The sequence below is a fragment of the Perissodus microlepis genome, chromosome 19 (assembly GCF_051167445.1).
Source record: "Perissodus microlepis isolate ML-2025 ecotype Zambia chromosome 19, ASM5116744v1, whole genome shotgun sequence".
NCBI lineage: Eukaryota > Metazoa > Chordata > Actinopteri > Cichliformes > Cichlidae > Perissodus > Perissodus microlepis.
In genome coordinates, this window is record NC_140479.1 from 15,019,355 (window position 1) to 15,043,504 (window position 24,150).

Consider the following 24,150-nt stretch of genomic DNA (forward strand, 5'->3'; position numbering starts at 1 on the left):
ACATAACACAACTGACGACATTTGTCCCCTAACCTTTAGACTAGTTTTCCTCTGGCTCTCACTGTGTCGTCCCCAGCTTTAGAAGGCAAACCTGACACACCTTAACAGGCTGACACGGAGTTTTAAAGTTCTGTCTGCAATCGTGTTTAGTTAGGGTTAGTTTATTGGTTTGTTTTAGGTATGTGTGGTCGTGATGTTGAGGGGTTAGGGAGTAAACTGTACCAGCGAGAGCTCTTACAAAGATAGAAGGCGACCGGCTGTCTGTGTGTTTTCCAGCCTGAACGCACCCACCCTTCACAATACGTCATCAGTGAAGCGCGTGTGCGTGCCTCCTTTTCAAGAGTTGTAGTTGTGAAAGCAGATAAATCGTTAGCTTCTACTTGTGTACCTCGGCAGGCTAAGTTAGCGAGCTAACTGGTTCCCACAGCTGAAGAAATCCTCGCTGCTACCCGCCGTCTTTCTTTGGAGAGGAGTCCATCTTCTAGCGAGGTAGCATCAAAATCTAGCTTTCAGCAGTTTTTTTCCTCAGGCACCATGAAGCTAAAAATAAACAAACGAGCCAGCGTTAACTAACAGTTAGCTGCTGCCAGCTAGCTCGCTAGCCAACTCTAATTTAATTTATGACAGTTTTTGTGACTCTCTGCCCTGATTTGTAGCCTGGAGTCAGTGTAACATCTGTATGTCTTGTCTTAGTAATCTTTCATTGAGGTGGAGTTTTGTCAGAAAGGTTTTTGAGGATGGAAATATTGAGTGTGTTGTTACTCAGAGCCTTTGTGTGCCACCACTGTTTAACAACTTGTTATTGTCAGTTGTTATAACTACCTAATAAAGCTTGTGTCTCTTGTTTTGTTGTAGATCATGGATGATTTCTCGGTGAGTTCAAACAAATGCACATTTTATTTTTATGATGTTCAATTAGCTTACAGTTTATTGTACAAGTCACTTTCTTTTACTCTTCTTTTATAGCTAGCAGATGCCTTAGGAGATGATACTACAAGCCAGGCTAAGAAAATAGGCAACAACAACCCATCTGCCCCCACTAGCAATCCTGCACCTCCTTCAAACCCAGGATGGCCTAGTTCAGCTCCTGGAGCCCCCACCCAGCCCTCTGCTCCACTCGACTACCACGGTGGATCATCTGGCCCAGGGGCACCAGGGCAGTTTCCCTTCCCTTCAGGTCCTGGAGCACCAGGGCAATACCCTGGACCTCCTTCAGCACCTGGTGGGTTCCCCCCTGGTCCTGGGATACCTGGACAATATCCACCTGCACCAGGAGCTCCAGGTCAGTTTCCCTCTGGCCCTGGAGCTCCTGGGCAGTACCCTGGGCAGTATCCACCAGAAGGAGCTCCAGGACAGATACCTGGAGGAGCTGCTCCTTACCCAATGGGACCATTTCCTTCGGGCCCCGGAGCTCCCCCTGGCCCTTATCCAAGTGTGCCTTTCCCAGGTGGCCAGCCAGGAGGCAATGGCATGTATGGGCCAGGTGGTCCAGGTGCATTCCCACCTGCAGCTGGACCTGGTGCTTTCCCTGCATTCCCCAGCGGAGGCTTTCCCCCGATACCACCCGGTTCTTGGGGACCACCAGCAGGTGGAGGCTTCCCAGCTGCCCCTGGTCCCTTTGGCCCTGGTCCGGGGCCTATGGGTCCATATGGTGGGCCCGCTGCCCCAGGAGGGACACTGGTGAGTACTGGTACTTTAATGCAATATTGCTTGCTGCATTTTCCTGCTTGTGTCCTTCTCTGGTGTGCAGTGGAGCATCTGGTGTGAAATTCTTTTAGAGTAACATAATCCTGTAAGTGGTGGATAAAGGAAGTTAGTCTTATTTCTTTGCTGCTGAAGGAGGGTTAATGTATTTATTTATGTTTTTCAATAACGGCGGAATTGGGATGATATTATTTCTGTCTCTTTGGCTCTGCTGGGGTGCTAAACAAATATAAAACAGAATAATACAGTATTCAGAAGCAGTTCTGAAAAATGTATTCTTGTCTTTCAGCCCAGATATAGGCCACCATATTAAGCAATGAGCAATGAACTCAGCTTTTCAGTTGGACAAGGACATCACTTCCAGAATCAACATATGGTTTGATTAGTGCCAAAGACTCAATATATACATAATATTCAACTAAACTGCTCAATGTATTGTCTTAATTAAGTGCAATATGATATAATTTACACTTTTACTTGACCCATGTTTACGGCATCATGATGCCTTTTATGATCTCTAATAAAATTATGATTTGATCAAAACACACTTGTAAGTTGTTTCCATGATAATAATAAATGGGTTTTTTTTGTTTTCTTTTACTTTGCTCAGCTGTTGTAAAAATATAGTGAATGTACTTTTCTGTCATTGCCATGACCCGTCACTGCTACTTGTGTAATAGTGCTGGAATAACCGAAGGACATAATGACTCACTTGGGTGTTGCTGTAGGAATGTGGGCAGGGTCAAAGTTTTGAACAGTGCTTAAATAAAATTCTCTATTATACGTCATTAGGCATGCTGCTGTGTTTTGCCAATTTAAGACTCAGTGATCAAATGTTTTATATGTGCATATTTTTCTTGGAAATCATAGAATTGCATTGCGACACATAAACTTAATATCTACACTGAGAACAGTACATATATTGTCATGGTTTAAAATGGAAGTATTTCTTGCAGATGGTGCCCTACGATCTCCCTCTTCATGCTGGAATAATGCCGCGACTTTTAATCACAATAATAGGGGAGCCTCTTCCCTGTGCAGACAGGTACAGTAATCATCCAACATCTGTGCCTGCTAATAGCAATCCAAAACCAGATGCCTTCAACTCATACTTACATAATAAAGGGGACCTAGTATACTTATTTTCAGCTCCAAATGTTTATTCTTGGACGCTTCTAGAGTAGAATAGTTCAAAACAATCCTTATTTGTCATGTACTGAGCCTTGGTATAGGATAAATCTTAACACCTTAAGCTTCTGATTGGCTACCCCTGTTTGAACAGCAGGTTGGTGAGGCGTCTGTACCTTTATATGACCATGTTATATGAAGAGAAGTGTAATAGGTCTCCTTTAAAACACATCTATGATTTGCACTGTGGGAATACTCTTTAAAATGTTTACCACCATATTATGTTAAACCGATTAGCAGCAGCATTTCTTTCTGCTAATGCTTTGCTTATATGGTTTTTTTTGCAGGTTCAATGTTGACTTTATCAAAGGTCCAGACGTAGTCTTTCACTTCAACCCTCGTTTTAACGAGCAAACAATTGTTAGAAACTCCAACTTAGGCGGATACTGGGGACCTGAAGAGCGGGAAGGAGGGTTTCCATTTGTTCATGGACGGCGTTTTGAGGTAAGTTAGTATAAAATCTTTTTCTTTTCTTTCTTTTTAAAATTAGCTGATTAGATTAGCGAGATGACATTTAACAGAGCCCTTGAATTTAACCAAGGATTTTGTTAAGCTTACACCAGTATAATTTTTCCTTCATGTCAGTGTGATATGGGCATAAATGAGCATGTTTATGCACATTTTTATGTGGTAGAGCTCTGACTTCAGTGCAGAAGGTGAGGCTTTAGGTGAGGAAGAAGTGGGTGGTGTAGAAATAATGGAGGACAGAGACATAAGGAGAAGGAGTTGATGAAAATATGATGATGAAAATATACAAGTACAAATGTTAAATGGTGAGATAAGGCATACTATGCACGTTGCTGGACTCTAGCCACATACTAGCTACGTTCTGTCAGTCTACCAACCAATTAATTAGCAACTGGTGTCCCCTACAGCTGAAGATCCTCGTGGAAGAAGACATGTTCAAAGTGGCGGTGGACGGCACACACCTGTTGGAGTACGAGCACAGAGTCGGTGGCCTGGAGGAAGTGAACCTCGTGCGAGTGTGCGGAGACCTCGTCCTCTACAGCGCTGCCCCGAGCATGATCTGAACCCACGGCTGAAGCACATGCTGTACAGGCGACCTGAGTCAAACTTTACCACTGTATTTGAAATCCTTTTTAAATACTTGGTCGCATTGCAAAGCGCAATCGTTGCCTACCTGGCACATTTGTCACAGAACAGCTGTACGCCATAATCCTTTTTTCTCTTTTTTTTTTAATAGTTGCTCCAATCCAATTAATTTTGATCACATATGACAATTTTTAGTGGTAAAAGAGTTTAAAAGCATTTAAAATAGGTATTTTTGGGAGAAAAACTAATTTATACTTAATGAAAAGATTGTAGACTAAGAAGAAAGGCATGACAAGTCCCAAACATTTCAAATATTTTCCACTGGTATCTTGTTTTTCCGTTTACATGTAATCATTCTAAGTCTCTGTAATTGCATGAGAGTGTGATGCTGAAAATCATTTCTTTTTTATCTGCTGGCCTGCAGACGTGCTGTACAGTGGAACAATGATGAGGTTTCTTAAAATGCACAGAGTAATATAAAGAGAATGTGTACTTCTCCTTTCTTCGGCTGTAATCCTCCTGAGCTCTCAGGCTGGAGGGTCAAGAAAAGATTTAAAGAATTATGATTTCATGTTGAAGTCAAAACCCTGATGGTAAAAAGACATATTAAAGGCTGGTATTAAAGAAAAATGTGGAGGGATGGGGTCTCCGTTTGTTGCCAGAGCTGACACTGTTGAGGTTATAAATTAAAAGGAGCAACAAACAAGAAAAATGACTGATGGAAGAAGATTGTTTACTTCCCCTGAGCTTCTGACGTGCACTTATAATAAATACAGGTTACCCCACGTAGTGTTTCTGAATCTAAAGCCAGGGAATCAGTTCCTGTGTTACTGATGGTGTAAGTTTGTGTGTTTGACTGAATTTATATATCGTGCCCCCTGTGGTGCAAGTGCCAGATTCTGATGTTAATAGATTTGACTACAGTGATGCCACTCAGTACAAAATAAAAACATTTCAACCTTGGACACTTTGCTTACTTATGCAACTCACGAGGGACTCTTGTATGTGTTGCATGTATTTCTTGTGTCTTCATGGCTGTCTTTGGGCCACACATTGCAGATCATGTTTTTGTTTTAGACCAGAAACATCCACCATTCAAGATGATTTTTTACCTCATTTCTGAGATGAAAAACTCAAAATCAGATTTGATGTTCTGCACGGCAGTAACTGCCATTTGTGTTGAACCTGATTGAACCTTAATGACAGGGTGCCTCATGCCGTGGGCAGAAAGACCATCCAGGTTAACAGTTTTCTGATATTTTCAGTGCTGCTACATAACCCGAGTGAGCTTAAGTTTCAGGGCACAAACTGATAGCCAGACGTTCTCCTTCAGGATTTCCTGGTAGAGAGCAGAACTGTTACTTTAGGGGTCACCACAGAGATCATCTTAACCCTCTACATATCTTCCTTTACTACATTCATGAACCTTCTCTGTGGGTTTCCTGCCATATTCCATGTCCTTTGTCCAATGTGTCCACGATCCCTCCTCTTCTCCACCCACTTCTCCCTGCCTGCACTTTGTTCTTAAGCTCTCTTGTGCACCGTCCATTGCTTTGGATGGTTGGCTGCAGGTATTTAACTCATCCACCTTCACTACCTCTATCCCTTGCAGCTTCACTGTTACACCTGTCTCCTTCTCGTTCACACACATGTATTCTGCCTTGCTTCTACTCACTTTAATTTCTTATCACACCAGAGCATACATCCACCTCTCCAGACTCTCTTCCACTGGCCTCCTACTCTCAGTAGGGCTCACAATCTCATCGTTCACAGAGCCTGCTACTGGACTTCATTTGTCAACCTGTCCATCAACACTGCTTTGCACATCACCTTTATTCGTGGAAATCTGTACCAGTACATTTTCCACTGCCTAGCTATCTATACAGGTATGTCACCAACACCCTTTCCACTCTTTACATCTGTTCTCACTTCCTCCTTACTAATTCTCTTCACTTCCTGATTCACTAACTGACCTCCATCTGCCCTCCTTTCTCTTTTATGTCTTTTATTCATCAACTCCTCAAAGCACTCCTTGCACCTCCTCAGCCCATTCCCTTCACTCATTAACTCTGATATTGAGTATTTTTTTAATAACTTGTCTCTGATTTGCCTCCCTGCCCTGTAATTCGAAAATCAGCCTGGAGTTCCGCCTCTTGCCGTCAGGGGGCACTGTTACAGCTCTGTCTGCGCCGGTGGTGGCCAAAAAGCAAATCGAAACTCCTCAATGAGTTCACCTTCAGATAAATAGTTTGTCCCTCTTCTCTAAAGATTTATTTTACCACGTTGACGTTTGGACACAATGAACGGCTCTCTGGACACTTCTTCCAAAGTGGAAACCATAAGGCTGAAGCGAGGACCGGCTGGTGAGGAGATAATTAGTGGGACTGTTACCAGTGGATAGCACCGCTAGCTAGCTGCGAAAGCTAGCAAAAATCATCGCTGTCAGGCTGTGCTCAGTGTCCTGAAGCTAAAGGCTAATTTGCAAATAAAAGCGACCAAACCTCAGCGTCGTTGTGGCGTAAGTGGAGGAAGTAGATTATCGAGGCCAACTGAGCATTAGCAGCTGCCTTATATGCAAAGGAAAAGCTGATTTATGCACTTTGACCCTGTGTTAAAATCTTTAAAAGTTATCGGCCCTATCACGCTGATGGACAGCTCGTTCATAGACACCAGTGGTTTATTTATTTTACAGACTCTTGTGTCTCGCTTATGTAACATTTTGTCAGGTTGGTCTTGCTTTTAATCTGCTCGTCTAAGTAGCAGTGCAGCTTTGGAAGATTTCCTCTTGAACTTTGATCTACTTGGATAAATATTATTGATTGAGTCAGTAGCTGCTGGTCTGGTGAACCTGATTATATACTGATTACACTAATGTGTTTTCTTTTGAGGCTTGGGTTTCAATATAGTTGGGGGCGTGGACCAGCAGTATGTGTACAATGACAGTGGTGTATACGTGTCTAAAATCAAAGAAGATGGAGCTGCAGGCCAGGACGGAAGACTACAGGAGGGCGACAAGATCCTCTCGGTAATAAACGCGTCATGTTTTTGCTTTGGACTGAAAAAGACACATTTGAAGAGATGACATGCATTCACCATGGCCTTTTCTCTTAACGGCTCACTAATAGAAAATGAAACCAAATATATGCTGCAGCACGGGTTGGAAGTGAGCCTTTATTCATTTATTAACTTTAATATTTCTAGATAAACGGAGCTGTGCTAGAAGGCCGGACACACAAAGCCGTGGTGGAGCTGTTTCGGACAGCTGGGGAGGAAGTGGAGCTCCTTATACAGAAAAAGGTTAGAGTCAGGAGCTACACTCTCAGATCAGAGAGACTGACTGCTTGTTATATGGTCTCAGTAGCTCTAGAGCATTATTGTTTCAAGCTTTATATGTTATTAAGACAATTTTAAAATTAATTCTGAATTTCACTGGTAACAAGAGTAGTGGTGATGTGCGAGTGTCAGCAGGTTTTTATAAACAGTCTCACTGCTGCAAGCTAAGGAGGACGGAGAGGTGCATCATGCAAAACAAGTCTGTAAAAGTTTATAGCTCTGCTGGAGGAATTTAAATTGCTGATTGCCCTTTAGCATCTTTTAATGTTTCTTGATTTCAAAGTGAGAAATAAGCAAAAAATAAGTCTGGCAATGCCAATACAAACAAAAAACACCAAAACATAAAGAAGAACTGCTACCAGTTAGTGCGGTACAGTACGTCTCCAAGCGTATCAGATCCTTTCTGTTAAAACTGTTTCCTGACGGTTATGCAAATCAGTGATGTCATGAACATACCTGTAGAGATAAACATCTTTAAACTGCGCATGAGAGTTTCACTTTCCGTCGGTTGTTGAGCTTAAAATAAGTGTGCGTACGTGCATGCATGTATAAACAACTACAGAAGATAAGTTTTCGCTGTCCACCACAAACATTTGTGTCAGTATCCCCTCAGTGCAACTTTAATCTTTGCTCCTTTTTATGTCTTGCAGGAATCCCACCACATGAACGGCTCCACAGGCTCTGAGTCCGAACACCAGTCTACTGCGTCTATTCTGGGATTACTGGCAGTGTTAACGGGAGCTGCCGCAATCCTCTTTTACATTTACAGGCGGAGCGCTTAGGAAGCGCAATGTCTGTACATAATTTTAGGATCAAAAACCATTGCTAAATGCCAACTACATGAGAGAGGGAACAAAGTGTGAAAAGTAGATCTTGTTTTTGCGATTAGCAGGTGCTGGTGTCACTGATGAGGTCCCCCCCCACCCCCACACACACACACACTCACACTCGTGCATATTTTGTGATTAATGATAGCTTTTTGATACCCCTCCTATGCAAAAAGTCTTACCACAGAGATGAGATAACTTTTATTAGGTAGCTTTACGATGGTAAGTAAAAGAAGGGTGTATACATTCCTGCTGCTGGACTGAGTTTCTCAGGCAGAAAAAATGGCTGCTTGTACATGCAAAACTATTTAATCTTTGGATAGAGTCTGACTGCTTGAACCTGATCATTATAAACTGAAAGAGTGTTAGGTTCAGTCACTGGTAGGCATCTAAGCCTCCATCATTGAATGGGGGATCTCTCTGAACTCTACCTTCATGCTTCACACACATAGGTTTGATTTTCATTTTGAAGTGTTGCACAGAATTGTGGGAGGAGCAGCACCCTAATGTGGTGTTTATCAGGAGCTGTGGCAACTGATGAAGGCAGTTGCTGTGATAAAAGCTCATAATGGACTTTTTTTGAGTGCCTTTTTCCTGTTTGCAAAGAAACGGAGGAGATTGCGTTGCTTCATTTTGCTCTCAAAATGAAAATCAGACCCATCCGCCCTCACTGTAGCCTGTTAAAAGACCAGAACCTATAATGAGCCAGTCGTCTCTCTTAAATGTTTAAAAATAGACATCAGATATATTATTACATAAAAAAATATATATTTTATTTAAAGACTTCTGGTGACTGAAATTTATTGAAAACCTTACTCAAGCAGGAGGAAATTGTGTATTTATTGGGGACTGTTTTCAGCTGCAGATGAATACACATTCAGTGTTCTAATGAGCATTCCAAGTACAGGAAGTTGTGTGTGGGATTAATATTACTTGGTGCAACAGAGCAGCTGGATGACAGCGTAGAGCCCTGTGGCTCAGACAGCTAACCTATGAGAAGATGGGTTAGTGAAATCACTTAATATTTGGTTATTAGTCTGTGACACTTGTCCGCAGTTTGGTAATATGAATTCAGTAGTATGAATTTGGTACCTTAGAAAAAAAACTCTTGGTCAGGCCACTCAGGGTGAACCGCTGATCTGAAATCAGGCTCATTTCGTCAGGCTGAAACACTCATCTTATTGCGATTTGAGGCCAGTGTGTATAAAGACACTAAACCTCCTGCTGAGCTTGAACATAGATGAACATACGAAAGAAATTGTTTGTATTTGTCTGACGGACCAAACAGCAGCTCGACACTGAAACGCAGCTAAGAAACGATTTGCTGTCAGCCTCTGTAGATGTTTTTGCGTTTCTTTTTGCACTGGCCACAATCATGCAACTCCTCCATTAAGGACCATAGTGCAAGTAAAGAAGAAGTGAATCGTGTCCACTGTGGTGGTGTGTGGTCTGTAAATACATTTCATGTTCCTCTGCTGAGTGAGACGGTAGGATGTAAAGTATCTCAGAGAAGGAGATGTGAAAAGTGTAATAAAATATGCAAATACTGTGTGTTTGTCATCCAGCAGGCAACTATTAAAATTCATGAAGAATTAACTGGTGTGTGTGTGGTTGTGGTTTTTTAGTTTGGGGTTATTGGGGGGGGGGGTTCCATCTTTAAGGCAAGAAATGTTTTACTTAAGTGAATAAAAACAAGACGCTAGTGAAAGATTGCACAAAATAAAAAGTACTCAATAAGGAATGTCAGGGATAACTGCAAATTCAGGATGTGTTTAGAATTGTGAGCCATTTAATTATAAACTACAATGTTGTATTTAGTTTTGAGGGTCAAAACTGAGGTGACATTAAGCAGGTGAATTACTAATTCAAGGGGGAGGTTGAGTTTTAATATATATATATATATATATACATTTAAAGCAACTATAGCAAGTTAGTATATGTTTCATGATCATCTGCATGTGTATTAATTGTGCTATCCTATTTCATGTAATCCTCTCTGTAGATTGAAAATAGTTTGATCTGTAATTGTATTTATTTGTTCCAAACAAAGTGCCCATCCAGCCAATATACTTTATCATAAGCGGATTAATTTATTCATCCAAATTTACATCTAAGCTTCTAAAATGATAGTAAATTAGGAAAGCGTGCACATCTTAAGTTTTTAATGTAGTCTAAGTAGGGGTTTTTTCATGTTTTTTTTATTTAAAGTTATTAATTAGTGAGTTTCGTTTTGTCCGAAACACGAAAACAAATAATTTCATTATTTTGTCATTAAAGAGAAATTATAAATTATCTCTTTTTTCCTTTTTATTTGTTTTGGTTGGAAATTTGGACGTTGACCAACACCGGATGTGGTCTGTTTGTTTTTCAAAGTAAAAGTGGATTTGCGAATATTAAGAGTATTTTTTCCTTTTTGTGTTAAAGTGTAGCACCAGTTGAGTTTTTTTAAGTACACAAAACGCTGAAATAGTTTCTCTCACTTTAAACCGAGTGTTCCCTAAATCGGTTTAAGTTGGAGGTGGAACATTAAGAGCATTTCAGTCTGTCGAGCGGGCTGACAGAAATAGTAAAGAGGTGTCTTTTGTAACAAAATGTGCTCCTGTACTCCCACCAGCGGCTCTGTCTCCCATCAGCTGTTGGAGGATGCTTTGCAGGCACATATGATGTAATCAACCGGGGAGGCAGAGCCAGAGCTGGATAATACGGATGCCGCTTCGGGACTTGGTGAAACCGATTTGAAAGCCTTCGTGGAGCGGTCTCGGGGAGAGGATCGGCGATGTTTTGGGGGTCGTATCGCGGAGGTTTGAGTCTGCTGTCCTCCCTTCTCTACGAAGAGGATGTTGGATGCTGACCAGCAGTAGCAGCAGCACCGGCTGGGGATGCTCCTGCTGAACTTGACTCCCCTATCAGCTGTAATTAACCGCCATGGCCCAGGAGTCTTTCCCTCCCGCAGTTGCTCCATCATCCTCCGCGTGAAAATGGCCCGCACTCCGCCTCCATCCTCGGCTTCCATCTGCTCTAGCTGTCGCCTTTTCGCTCATGATGACAGGAGGGCACCCGCCTCGGATTTCAGCGCACGCAGGGCCTTCGTGTCGGCTATGGATCACATCATCACCCCTGATCTGATGCTGTGAGCTGAGGTTGCTGTTATTACGCAAACGCGCCTGCTGCCACCATCGATTTCCCTTAACAGCTGACTATATTTCGGGGCTCGGAGATGGGCCTCTTTCACTGCTGCACCTCGCTTTGCCCTGCTCGGATCTGAGTTCCTGACCGTACTTGCCGTAATGGCTCTGTGACATCTATCTCAGCCCTCAGCTGCCCACTTTCTTTAGACTTTTACGCGCGGAGCTGCGTCCATGCAGTTTTGTTGCCTTGTGGGGGAATGAGCATCGGCCGTCCCTCCTGCAGAGGTCTGCCCGTTGCAGCTCCTGCCTTCCACCGTGTGGCCCTGTGACTCCACCGGGTGAGGAGGTGCTGACAACCTTAAAACGCGGACTAAGGTTTGCCTTTCCAGCTCAGGTTAAAACCATGGCTAATGAACCCGTCATCCTTAACGTGTATGATATGGTAAGGATCCACCTGAACCAAAGTGCACTCGCTTTCTGTTCTCTTTTTAGTCACTGTCCTCTGTTTGGTATTTACACTCAGAACAATGGCTTGGGGAGTGAAGGAATCCACATGTGCTCATGCTTTGAAAACCAGGGAGTGGGGTACCTGCAGCAAAGTCCACTCTTACAGTATCACTTTAACGCTGAGGTTTCCACTTCACATTTTTGTAGTGTCACACTAAAAGCATTTTTTTTTTGTATAAATTTTTGCTGTTACACCCACCTTCAAAGATTTACTGCAACGCCAAGTGAAGAAGAGCCTGGGTGGTTTCGTAGCCGCTCAGCATGTAGGTTGGTCTGCTGCAGACGTGACTGCATTGTTTTATTCTAGGCATTATATAGCTGTGAGCCCCATTTGGCATGTGGAATCATTTATCTCTGACTTTTAAATTGAAGAAAGTAAGAAAGAAGAGAAGAATGATAGGAAAATTTTGTTTTATAGGCCACTAGGCAACCACAGACCTGTGAAACAAGAGACTCCTCTGACCTCTGTCTCTGTGCTTGGGATTCACATGATATGCATACACAAACACACCAGCAAAGGACAAGGGTCCTCATTCAGACTTGGACCCACTGGCTGTTTTCGCATACTGTACTGCTGAGCAGTGTCCTGTGTGAATCTTATGCAGAATTCCTCCATTTAGATTGAAACAATGTTATCATTTAGCAGCATGCAGACAAATAAAATACGATTCTGTGCAACAACAAACACAGAATGTGTTGTAAATTCAGGGATTTCACTCAGTATCCAAGACAAAGTTTGATAATAAAGCAAAATGGTGGACTTTAGCTACATCTCAAAGCCAGGACAGAAGAGAATTTTAAAATATATATTAAAAAAAACATTCATGAGTAATTAAGTAATGTGCAGAAATCTTGAGGCATGTGTCATTTCTTTATAATTTGAGGATCCAGACTTTCTTGTAAACTTTAAAGTGGTCTTTAAACATTTGGTGCGTTTTCACTCATTTTCAGGCCACTTTTTATACACGACTGTTTTCAGAAGTGTTTTTTGTTTTTTTAAGCCACTTACCACACACCTATGAATCATTCAAGCATAAAAAAAGCACTTAACTCAAGGGATGAACCAGACGGACAGCTTAGCAAAGAACCCATTTTAAACTGTATCTTTAGGCACTTTTGTTACTAACAACCTGTCATGAAAAAAATTGTTCTTTTGTTGACTCTATGAAAAATGGCAAATATAAAACAATTTGACAGGCATAACATTTTTTTGTAGTAATAAGGCACCAAAACAGCTATCAGTCAAAACCTTGTCTAATCTCAGGATGCTGTACAATGTGTTCTTAAAAAAATAAGATAAGTGGACAAGTGGAGGACAAAAGAAGTGTCAGCCTTAAAAACTATCTACAGCAGATTAAAAGTATGTGAAAGTCATTAAGAATTAGGGGGAAAATCCAACAAAGACCTGACACAGGTCAGAGAAAAGTACCATCATATTGTGAGACACCATGTAATACCATGTGGAAAGCATCTGACAGCACCTTCATTTTTCAGCATGACAGTAATCCCACTGTATATGCAGTAAAAACCTGGATAGAAAAAACATGCAAGAGTCATAGACTGGTCTCCACAAAGCCTGGAGAACTGTTCCTGGACATTTCTTAAAGGGAAGGTTCTCACTTGTAAAATAAAACTGTAGAGCTTATATTTAAAGCAAGAAATTTCCCCACTAGGTATTTGAATCCCACATTTTTCTATTCTTAGTGAAGTTAAATATTTCAACAAGTGCTTTCATCTCCAAGCTTTAAGACTGTTTGGAGAAGGAATACAGTCATGATTCACGCCAGAACTGAGAGTGTATACTGGCACGCACTTGCGTACAACCACACACGAAGCCAGGTGCAGCTTTGGACCTGGCAGCTCCCTCCTGATAACTTCAAACTATCTCACAGATGAGGATCTCATTGTGACAGCAGAAGTAACAGCTGCTTAAACAGCTGATTAAATTCCAGGGTGGTGGCTCCACTGTGCTGGGACTTAACAGGTCATGTTGTTGTTGTTAAACTGGGAGAAAGTGATCACGAGGGCGGTGACAGCCAAAGTCAGCCTTAAATAATTTGTGGGGAATTCAGCACGACAAGAAGAGGAAGCAGCAGGATGAGAGTAAATCGACGAGGATGATGAATCAATCATCTCTGAAATGAAATCTAAGCGATTTGTAGATGTGTGCAGCGATGCATGCTTTATCTGCAAAGGCAGGAAATAAAAGAAAGCTCCGCTAATGGGACTCGGTTGTTTGTGCACTCTCGGGGAAGTCAAGTCATTGGACATGTTTGTCCTTGTAGACTGTTTCCTTCTGGTTGTATTATTCTTCCATCCCTCATGTGAGAGCTAAAAGGCAGGAGGTCACTGCAAAAACATGAGGAGAGCCTGCTGACACGAAGCAGTGCGGTGGAAATGCTTTTATTGTATTATTCTACGTCCGGAAACATGATTTATTATTAATAAGGGACAGCTGGGGTAGCAAGGATGGCTCTTAGCATGTTTTCCCTGGGGTGTCTGAGGATAGGGGAGTGTCGGTGGGTGTTGGGTGAGGGAGCTTTGGACCTTCAGTGAATGATCTCATAACTGTCTGCAGTGAAGGGCAAGCAGGTTGGCTCACAACACCACCAACAAAGGATGATGGGTAAAATTTCCTCCCGTAGTCCAGTCTGTGATTGATCGCAATGCTGTTCTGTGGCAAATCTATCCATCACTGGGCATTCTCAGTGGATGCTGGTATGCCAATGCTTTTGCAGTCTGAATAGAAATGTGTAGGTAAAGCCAACGAATGCACTGATTCGTGCTCTAAAGTGCAGGTAAATTAATTTAAATACTTTCTACCAACAGTAGGAGGAATTGTAGTACAGGGAGTGCAGAATTATTAGGCAAATGAGTATTTTGTCCACATCATCCTCTTCATGCATGTTGTCTTACTCCAAGCTGTATAGGCTCGAAAGCCTACTACCAATTAAGCATATTAGGTGATGTGCATCTCTGTAATGAGAAGGGGTGTGGTCTAATGACATCAACACCCTATATCAGGTGTGCATAATTATTAGGCAACTTCCTTTCCTTTGGCAAAATGGGTCAAAAGAAGGACTTGACAGGCTCAGAAAAGTCAAAAATAGTGAGATATCTTGCAGAGGGATGCAGCAGTCTCAAAATTGCAAAGCTTCTGAAGCGTGATCATCAAACAATCAAGCGTTTCATTCAAAATAGTCAACAGGGTCGCAAGAAGCGTGTGGAAAAACCAAGGCGCAAAATAACTGCCCATGAACTGACAAAAGTCAAGCGTGCAGCTGCCAAGATGCCACTTGCCACCAGTTTGGCCATATTTCAGAGCTGCAACATCACTGGAGTGCCCAAAAGCACAAGGTGTGCAATACTCAGACACATGGCCAAGGTAAGAAAGGCTGAAAGACGACCACCACTGAACAAGACACACAAGCTGAAATGTCAAGACTGGGCCAAGAAATATCTCAAGACTGGTTTTTCTAAGGTTTTATGGACTGATGAAATGAGAGTGAGTCTTGATGGGCCAGATGGATGGGCCCGTGGCTGGATTGGTAAAGGGCAGAAAGCTCCAGTCCGACTCAGACGCCAGCAAGGTGGAGGTGGAGTACTGGTTTGGGCTGGTATCATCAAAGATGAGCTTGTGGGGCCTTTTCGGGTTGAGGATGGAGTCAAGCTCAACTCCCAGTCCTACTGCCAGTTTCTGGAAGACACCTTCTTCAAGCAGTGGTACAGGAAGAAGTCTGCATCCTTCAAGAAAAACATGATTGTCATGCAGGACAATGCTCCATCACACGCGTCCAAGTACTCCACAGCGTGGCTGGCAAGAAAGGGTATAAAAGAAGAAAAACTAATGACATGGCCTCCTTGTTCACCTGATCTGAACCCCATTGAGAACCTGTGGTCCATCATCAAATGTGAGATTTACAAGGAGGGAAAACAGTACACCTCTCTGAACAGTGTCTGGGAGGCTGTGGTTGCTGCTGCACGCAATGTTGATGGTGAACAGATCAAAACACTGACAGAATCCATGGATGGCAGGCTTTTGAGTGTCCTTGCAAAGAAAGGTGGCTATATTGGTCGCTGATTTGTTTTTGTTTTGTTTTTGAATGTCAGAAATGTATATTTGTGAATGTGGAGATGTTATATTGGTTTCACTGGTAAAAATAAATAATTGAAATGGGTATATATTTGTTTTTTGTTAAGTTGCCTAATAATTATGCACAGTAATAGTCACCTGCACACACAGATATCCCCCTAAAATAGCTAAAACTAAAAACTACTTCCAAAAACATTCAGCTTTGATATTAATGAGTTTTTTGGGTTCATTGAGAACATGGTTGTTGTTCAATAATAAAATTATTCCTCAAAAATACAACTTGCCTAATAATTCTGCACTCCCTGTATTCTGCTACAGGACAAGCATTTTATGCTAAACTAAAAACCTTGCAACAGTCAGATGACCTGCACACAACATGGAGAAATAAAGCACATAGACATGTGCTAATAAGAATCCTCACATCATTGACACGCAAATTAAATCTGCACATTTGTGTCCACGTCTGTATTTATATCCATTTTGTGTCCTGTTTAAAGTGCAGATATATCGTATTTCTAAATATGCAAAGCAGCTGAAAACACTACAGTCAAGATGGTAGTATAAGAATTATTAACAAGTCATTTATTATTAAAGCGGTAATATACAAACCAGTTAGGGCCATTATTTGTTAGACAAAGACACAGGCTTTAAAACTTTGCTCCTGTTGATGTAAGCACCACAGTGGGTGTGAAATCAGTTAAGATGTGACTAAAGTGTCAACTTTTAACTTTAATTCAAGAGGTTTCACAAAATGTTGCCTTGTTTTTGTAGGAACTGCTTTTTCAGAGGCTCCAAATTAATTGTACAAGCCCCCATAATCTTATATTTAAGGGCTGTATTTAACACTTTGACTGCCTGAAATCAAGAACCCCGAGACATCACCAAGTGCTGCGTTTCCTCTCATGAGATGCTTTGCCCAGCCTTTACTGCAGCAAAAGGCTTTCCTTGCTGATTGTTTGCGGGTCTTTCTGTATTCATTTTTGTCTCCAGTAACTGAAAAGCTGCTCTACTGGGCTGAGATCAGGTGACTGCCTTAGCCATTGAAGAATATCCCATGTCTTTACTTAAGAAACTCTTGGGTTGCTTTTGCAGTATGCTTTGGGCCATGGTCCATTTACTCTGTGAAGCTCTGTCTGTTTTGCAGTAATTGGTTGAATCTGAGCATTGATGTCACAATACATGCCCATGCCATAGCACTGCCACCACCATGGTGGACAGATAATGTGGCATATTTCAGATCAGGAGCAATTACTTTTCTTTTGCAATTTCATTTCTGTTTCATCATTTTTTCAGACCTTTTCAGGCTCATTTAGATGTTTTCTGGCAAGGTCTAATCTGGACTTCATGTTCTTTAGTGTAACCAGTGGTTTGCAACTGCTTCTAAACCCCCTGTATGAATTGAATTCATTAAAAGTGTCTCTTGGTTGTAGACTTTTGTATTGTATTGTTATTTAAAAGCCACCATGGTGTTCGTGTACAATGGAAAACTACAAAAAAAGAACCTAAATGTAGCAGAAACTGAGTGGTAGCTAGGTTAACTAAGCATAAAGATGGACTGAAGAGGTTAGCTTGGCTCTCTCCAGAGGTAACAGAAAACTACAGCTATACTCTGTAGTTTCACTCCTCCAGGCCAAGAAATATTCCAGCATGTAATCCACACTTTGGTTTAATTGAACATTATAAAAAAATGAACTTTAGAGCCGCTGGCGGGAAGGCTTCGTCACCTTTGTACAGAGCAAGCTTCTGGTATAGCTTTACTGCACAGGCCTATACAAACAGTACAGAGAGTAAGTGTATTCTAAAAATGCCAAGAAAGTTGAAAAATGTCCAAAATGCACTAAAAGATGCATGTGCAGTCAAAGCCGTTCACTTCTTATTTGGTAATAAAGTATAAGACAGCGCTATTATAGATCGCAGTGTGATTCTGCAGGGCAGCCGCATGGTTTCTCCTTCCTGACCCTTTCCTTCTCTCTGTGTTTCTCTGCAGTATTGGATAAACGAATACACGTCCAATCTGGGCATTGGTGTCTTCCACTCAGGCATTGAGATTTATGGGAGAGGTAAGAATGGAGCTTCCTGTATGTCTCTGAAATCCAAGTTAGTGGCATCAGAATAACACTACGAGTGGAAACTCGGAGCGGTGCATCACTGCACAGATGAAGTCTGGTTTTAAAAATGGAATAACGGGTTATGTTCCTGATATCATGACCCCATTTCCCTGGGTTGAGTCATCACTGACTCACTGTGTGTGTGTGTGTGTGTGTGTGTGTGTGTGTGTGTGTGTTTGGTTTTAAAATAGAGGCAGAAACCAGCATGAAACCAGATCACTGGGAATCCATTACATCCTTGCAACTGGAAATATTGGCTCTCTGCACAGAGAAATATGATGATAGTGAAAATATGGGCTTTACTAGGAGAGGAAATGACTCCATTAATGGAATTTACTCCTAATAACCTGAGTTTGAATTAATGACCCATGAATTTAATATACTGCCGCTGATCTAACGCTACTTTGGACCTAATGATAAAGTATAAAACGCGTAGACTTGGTTGCATTTAGTCCATCTTTTGGACAAAATCAGGCGGAGGTTTTATTGGTGTAGTTTAGTTAACTTAGTATTTACTAACTTGTATTTAGCTACATGTTTAAGCATCTCTATGCAATACTTTGTTGATCACAGTTTTTCCTAAGAAGGCTGTAAACAAAGGGCTGAGAGACCTGCAATTAACCAGGCCTAATGATTTAAGAACAGAGTGTCTGTGATTAATTGTGTGCTTCTGTGTAATTACAGTTGCTTAGTGTTTTCATTCAAAGCGCTAACCTGTGTTTTGCCTCTTTGTCCTCTGCTACACAGAATTTGCATATGGAGGCCATCCATACCCTTTCAGTGGCATCTTTGAAATCAACCCCGGCAATGCTGCCGAACTGGGAGAGACATTCAAATTCAAGTGAGCGTGCTCCATTTTAGCATACAGTGCACTGTGATGCTGTTAATGGTGGAGGTGAGTGTGCTCACGTAACTCTTTCTGCTTTTAAACAGGGAGGCCATTGTTTTGGGCACCACTGACTTCACAGAGGAGGACATAGATAAAATCATGGAGGAGCTCGGTAAAGAGTTCAAAGGGAACGCCTACCATCTAATGCACAAAAACTGCAACCACTTCTCCTCCTCGCTGTCTGAGGTCAGTCTCATACAACTATGTTCCTCTAGGTCTAAGTAAAAACCTGTAAAAAAGACAAAAGAAATCTTCCTTTTCAAGCGAAAATTTGTGCACGGGAATACATTTAGAGCTACACATCGAAGGTCAGTTAAGTCATTACAAGCAGTCTTAGTGAAAGTTGTAAAAGTGCCTTCTGTGGTTCAGGAGGTTCATTCAGCATCAAACTACCACAGGAGAAGAACAATAAAAGGACAAACAGTTTAGTAGTTGTAAAGCATCCAGCGTTGGGGTTTTATATCTAGATAAAGATATTCAGACGTTAACACGAAGGCACAGACAAAGAAGGCCTGCAGGTCAAAGACAAAAGAGAAGGATGAGACAGAGGAAGGAAAAATTAGGGAAACCCTGAGGGAAGTAAACACATGAAGAACAATAAACTCAAAGTAGAAACTGTAATTCCATGGAAACTACACTATAACACTGTCTGTAAAAGAATAATTAAAAAAAAACAGAGGCATTCTATAAAGGAAGAAAAACAGAAACTCAAAATTAAAGCTATGCAAGAAGTCCCGAGTCACAAATAATCGAAAAATAGCAAAGACCCTAGGATTATGACAGATAGAAGGTTATCAGCTTTGCTAAGATAACTTAATATGTTTTGTTTAACAACACATTGCCTGTTTGCAATTTTTTAGTAATGCTTTGTAAGCATCGTGTCAAGCAGTCATACCACCAAAATCCACACTAGGAATTTCAGTCATGAATGAAATGGTATTTGTTGAGGTAGGAACTTTTTGAAGACAACCTTTGCTGTCCTTTTCCTCCGGCACCATTATGAGGTCAGCAATTTGGGGTTTTGGGGTTCGTGCAGTATTATGCAAATGTTCTTTTCAAACACATGCCTGCAAAGTTAACTACGAGGTATGAAGTAGATAAAGTGCTTAAAGTGGACAAAATAAAGAAATCCCTGTATGAATGTGAGCATCGCTAAGGGCACTAATGCACTAGTCTTAGTCGTTTTTTCTGCCTCTTTATTGGTGGCTTACCAATAAAAACCTAATTAAAGAAAAAACATCCTGCAGCAGCACTGCATTACTTGGTGAAGCTGCATCTTGGGAAATGTAGGATGTACCCCAAAAAGCTGTAAGGAAATCTAAAAAGAAAATTGGGATTTCCTTACCTGGATGATTGAGCGTGCATCAAAACAAAATGTATGATACTAAGGCTACGTTCACACTGCAGGTCTTAATGCCCAATTCCGATTTTTTGATCAAATCCGATTTTTTTGTCTGCTTGTTCACACTACACATAAAATGCAACAGCAAACGTGCTCTAGTGTGAACCCTCAAAGCGGCCCGCATGCGCAAAAGAAGACATCACACACAACGCGCTCTGTTTAGACCCAGAACAAACAGTATTGTTTGACTGATGGCCCTTAATATAAAGACTTGTTTCGGACTTTTTCGGACTGCAGTGTGAACATAGCCTAACTGCAGGCGAAAGCGCATCAAATCCGACTTTTTTGTCCCTATGCGACCCATATCCGATCATGGTATGTCAATGTAAACAGCACAAATCTGATATGTCCAAATCCGATCTGGGTCACTTTCGCATGTGATACTGAATCCGATACATATCTGATGTTTTAGAAAGCGACTGCTGTTTGAATGGTCATGTCGCATTAAATCTGTCTTTTACGTCACTGACACAAGACAGACGGCAATTATCAGCGCCGGAGAAGACATCGCAAACGCTTCCTGGCCATCCAGTGAAACTATTAGGAAGACAACGTTGGAGAAATGTGAACATTTTATTTGTACTGTATAATCTGCAGATTCTGACAGAAATCTGCAACTATCCTTTGAAGCTCCTCTCTAAAACAAAAATAAGGATAATTATTAGGCCATATGTAAATAATAAAATAACTTTAGAACTTAAAGCAAAATTGGGAAACGTAAAGTCCAAAACAGTCTTTATATTAAGGACCATCAGTCAAACAATACTGTTTGGTCTGGGTCTAAACAGAGCGAGTTGCGTGTGACGTCTTCTTTTGCGCATGCGGGCCGCTTTGAGGGTTCACACTAGAGCGCGTTTGCTGTCACATTTTACGTGTAGTGTGAACAAGCAGACAAAAAATCGGATTTGATCAAAAAATCGGAATTGAGAATCAAGACCTACAGTGTGAACGTAGCCTTAGACACTGCAGAGTGTATAAATTAGCATATGTCTGTTTCTGTTTCAGTAATTCCATCATAGCTTTGTATTTGTGTCTTTACTGAGGTCTGCTAGTCAGTCGCTAGACTTTAACTTCATTATACAGAAAGAGAAATAAGGAACACATCCACATAACCGTCTATAACCACATTTTCTTCTAATGTTTAAATGCCTTATGCTCTAAAACAGCTAAAACAAAGACAGTATGTGGGATACAGCTCTTATCATCACTTATTCAAACTTTTTTCAGTTGCTGTGTGGACGGGAAATCCCCCGCTGGGTCAACAGACTGGCGTACTTCAGCTCCTGCATCCCTTTCCTGCAGAGCTGCCTACCCAAGGAGTGGTTAACCCCGGCCGCCCTGCAGAGCCACATCAGCCTCGGCCTTCACAAAGAGGAGCATAACGAGTCGAGCGATGAGGACCCTTCGTCGCCGTCTGGAGCCAAGGCCGCTGGCTCGGGCTCCTCCCACAGCTGTCGTCACACCAGGGTGTGACGTGACCTCTGGACCTTCTCACCACTGCTTCTGATGGCATTAGTAGGCTTGAACAACCACCTGACCTCATACTGTTGTTGTCCTCTGCGTAAAAGAGGCAGGAAAAGAAGAGTTTCCTTTTTGAAAAGAGAGCTGCTGCCAGAGACTTCAGGCCTACAGACTTACAGAGAAGCCGTTTGTCCTTTCAGCAGACGACAGCATGACGAGGGCGTGCTTTTCCCTGAGCCCTGAAGTGCGTCTCTGATTTTGACAGTGACTACTTGTAGATCTGAAGTTTGTAGTATGTTATTATTAGTCTTTTCCACAAACTTTGAAATCTTTGTCAGCCTTGTTCCCTGCCCTGCCTTCAGAGCTGCTTTTGTAGAATGACCACATAGACACTGGATGGTGACGTCAGCAGGAATCTGCTCGACTCCAACAAGTTCTCATTCGATAACCTCTATGTGGCCTTTGCCTGATGTTGTTGATTCGGCTTTCTTTGTTTGGAACTTTTCTTTGGCCATTTTAGGGGGTTAACGGGTAAAAAAAAAAGAAAGGAAAAAGATTTGATTGTTGCCTGAGTTCAATCTGAGTGAGTAAAAGTCCTGCATGTGGAAAGAAATTAACAAAAGATCTCACTTAACTTACTTCAGATAGAAGCTCCTTCTATTTTTTAAAGCGATTACCTTCGTTCAAGCTTGTTTTAAACATAGACGGTTTAAAACAATCAAGGGCAAACAGTGCCGCTGTGCACACAGCCTCGGGCAGCCCAGTCACGATCTGTGAACATCTCAGAGACACAAACACAAAGAAAGTCAAGCTGCTACTCTGACAAATATTGACTTTGTGACCCAGAACACATTTTGTCTATACTTTTATATCCAAGTGATCTTTATATTATAAAGGTGCGTTAACTTACAGAAAGGGAAAATAGACATTTACAGACAGATTTCCCCTGGATGACATCTTTTTCACCTTTGAGACCGAGCTGCCACGAGAAAGAACGACAGACATTCAGTGTTTCCTCTAAATTGCCGAAGTCATTAAAGATAATGTTCTTTTTAAATACCCCCGTTGGCTCTCTTGCCTAGATTTAAAAGACAACATAAAGTCCATGTTATGCCTGTACAGTTTATATCGAGTTACAGCCAGCAGGTAAACATCACTAAAGCTCACAGTTATATTGTGTTTGTTTAATCAGACTAAGGCGTAGGACTGGAAAAAAAGACCTGTGGGTCTTTTTCTTGACTGGGACCAGTCACAGAGAGACACCTGGTTCCAACCAAAAAAGGAGGTTGTTGCACAGTGTTTGTGAGTATTAAACAAGCCATATACAACATGTTAGAGGTGTTAGCGGAGGATTATGTGACCTTTTTACAGATCCATGCTAGTCCTTGTAACTAGTTCCTGTCATGCTAAACTGAGGTAGACAGTTTCTTAGATATGAATCCTATGGACATTAGACTGGTGATAATATCGCAACAGTATAAAAGAGCATTTTTCCTAATATAAAACTGTTAACTAAGTACATATTATATTGATTGATTTCCCCAGTGATGTTTTTACAGAAAGTATTTGAGCCTTTTAAAATAATGAGTCATTATGAGGAGATAGAGAGAGAGAAGCTCACGTTCTCAGAGGGGGGAAATTGTGATGTCGTAAAATTAGTTCCAGTCACTGCAGGTTTAGCATACATGTCAGTAAAAGACAACATCAATGACTTTGGACCCTGATTAAGAAACTGTTATAACGATGAAGACCTGGGAATCGGGGAATCTTTGTTCCCCACCTCTCCTGCTGTGGTGCGTTGAAGGACAGCTTTCTTTTCTCAGGAAGGAAATCACATACTTGTAGTAGTGACAGTCATCCCGTTCATAAATGGGCTCAAAAGTGCAAATTAACTTTTTAATTTTATTTTCTTCTTGTTCACAAATAAGCTACCGTATCTCCCTATTTGTTGGCATATTCTTAGTTTTTTTGAAGTGTGCTGTGATCAACTTTTTGGTTCATTTTGAGTTGATAGGGAGAGGGAGTGTACAGTGATCAGCACTACATGCTCCAAAGTCTTCAACACTTTCTACAGAGCAAACCAGACAGGTTTTTTTTTCTGTTGTACTGTGTCAACCTAAACCTTGTATTTGTTTTTCCTAACCCAGGACAAATTTAACAATGATGATAGTGCTAGAATAAAAGAGATGGAATCCTAAGTGATGCCTGGCTTCTTCTGTTAAAGTCCAAAATATGGGCACTGGAGGACCATAACACATATATTTGTATATTTCAAATTATCATTCACATTTTTAGTATAAAATACTTATTCTTTTATCTTTTGGATGTTCAGTACTGTGAAAGAATCATGAACCACCCCTCATTTCTTTATATTTTAATAGGAAAAGCTGAAAGAGGTGCAGCAATTTATTTAAATGTGCAAAGATACATGGAAATACAAGAACAAGGTTTGTACAG

At 41.4% G+C, this 24,150-nt stretch overlaps 3 protein-coding genes across 3 annotated transcripts; all 3 read left to right on the plus strand.

Annotated features, from left to right (window-relative positions):
- Positions 1 to 4,908, plus strand: lgals3a (lectin, galactoside binding soluble 3a). Its single transcript, XM_084914118.1, has 6 exons — positions 1 to 489; positions 856 to 873; positions 967 to 1,680; positions 2,661 to 2,749; positions 3,180 to 3,336; positions 3,768 to 4,908. The coding sequence occupies exons 2-6, from the start codon at positions 859 to 861 to the stop codon at positions 3,921 to 3,923; spliced, it is 1,131 nt and encodes a 376-aa protein (XP_084770244.1). The 5' UTR covers positions 1 to 489; positions 856 to 858; the 3' UTR covers positions 3,924 to 4,908.
- Positions 4,909 to 6,105: 1,197 nt separating this feature from the next.
- Positions 6,106 to 9,701, plus strand: synj2bp (synaptojanin 2 binding protein). Its single transcript, XM_084915485.1, has 4 exons — positions 6,106 to 6,308; positions 6,834 to 6,970; positions 7,147 to 7,242; positions 7,929 to 9,701. The coding sequence occupies exons 1-4, from the start codon at positions 6,245 to 6,247 to the stop codon at positions 8,058 to 8,060; spliced, it is 429 nt and encodes a 142-aa protein (XP_084771611.1). The 5' UTR covers positions 6,106 to 6,244; the 3' UTR covers positions 8,061 to 9,701.
- Positions 9,702 to 11,401: 1,700 nt separating this feature from the next.
- LOC146365653 (deubiquitinase DESI2) lies at positions 11,402 to 23,891 on the plus strand. The gene is made up of 5 exons (XM_084914495.1): positions 11,402 to 11,675; positions 17,821 to 17,893; positions 18,689 to 18,782; positions 18,875 to 19,016; positions 21,460 to 23,891. Exons 1-5 carry the CDS (start codon positions 11,637 to 11,639, stop codon positions 21,703 to 21,705), a joined length of 594 nt encoding a protein of 197 aa, XP_084770621.1. The 5' UTR covers positions 11,402 to 11,636; the 3' UTR covers positions 21,706 to 23,891.
- The last annotated feature ends 259 nt before the right edge of the window (positions 23,892 to 24,150 follow it).

Bases quoted from the DNA above. Each gene is read 5' to 3' on its own strand.
- lgals3a (XM_084914118.1), top strand. The intron at 1,681-2,660 runs GTGAGTACTGGT...TATTTCTTGCAG, and splicing joins CTGCCCCAGGAGGGACACTG to ATGGTGCCCTACGATCTCCC. The intron at 2,750-3,179 runs GTACAGTAATCA...TTTTTTTTGCAG, and splicing joins CCTCTTCCCTGTGCAGACAG to GTTCAATGTTGACTTTATCA.
- synj2bp (XM_084915485.1), top strand. From the start codon at position 6,245: ATGAACGGCTCTCTGGACACTTCTTCCAAAGTGGAAACCATAAGGCTG. The intron at 6,309-6,833 runs GTGAGGAGATAA...TTTTCTTTTGAG, and splicing joins GCTGAAGCGAGGACCGGCTG to GCTTGGGTTTCAATATAGTT. The intron at 6,971-7,146 runs GTAATAAACGCG...TAATATTTCTAG, and splicing joins AGGGCGACAAGATCCTCTCG to ATAAACGGAGCTGTGCTAGA.
- LOC146365653 (XM_084914495.1), top strand. From the start codon at position 11,637: ATGGCTAATGAACCCGTCATCCTTAACGTGTATGATATG. The intron at 11,676-17,820 runs GTAAGGATCCAC...GTTTCTCTGCAG, and splicing joins TCCTTAACGTGTATGATATG to TATTGGATAAACGAATACAC. The intron at 17,894-18,688 runs GTAAGAATGGAG...TCTGCTACACAG, and splicing joins CATTGAGATTTATGGGAGAG to AATTTGCATATGGAGGCCAT.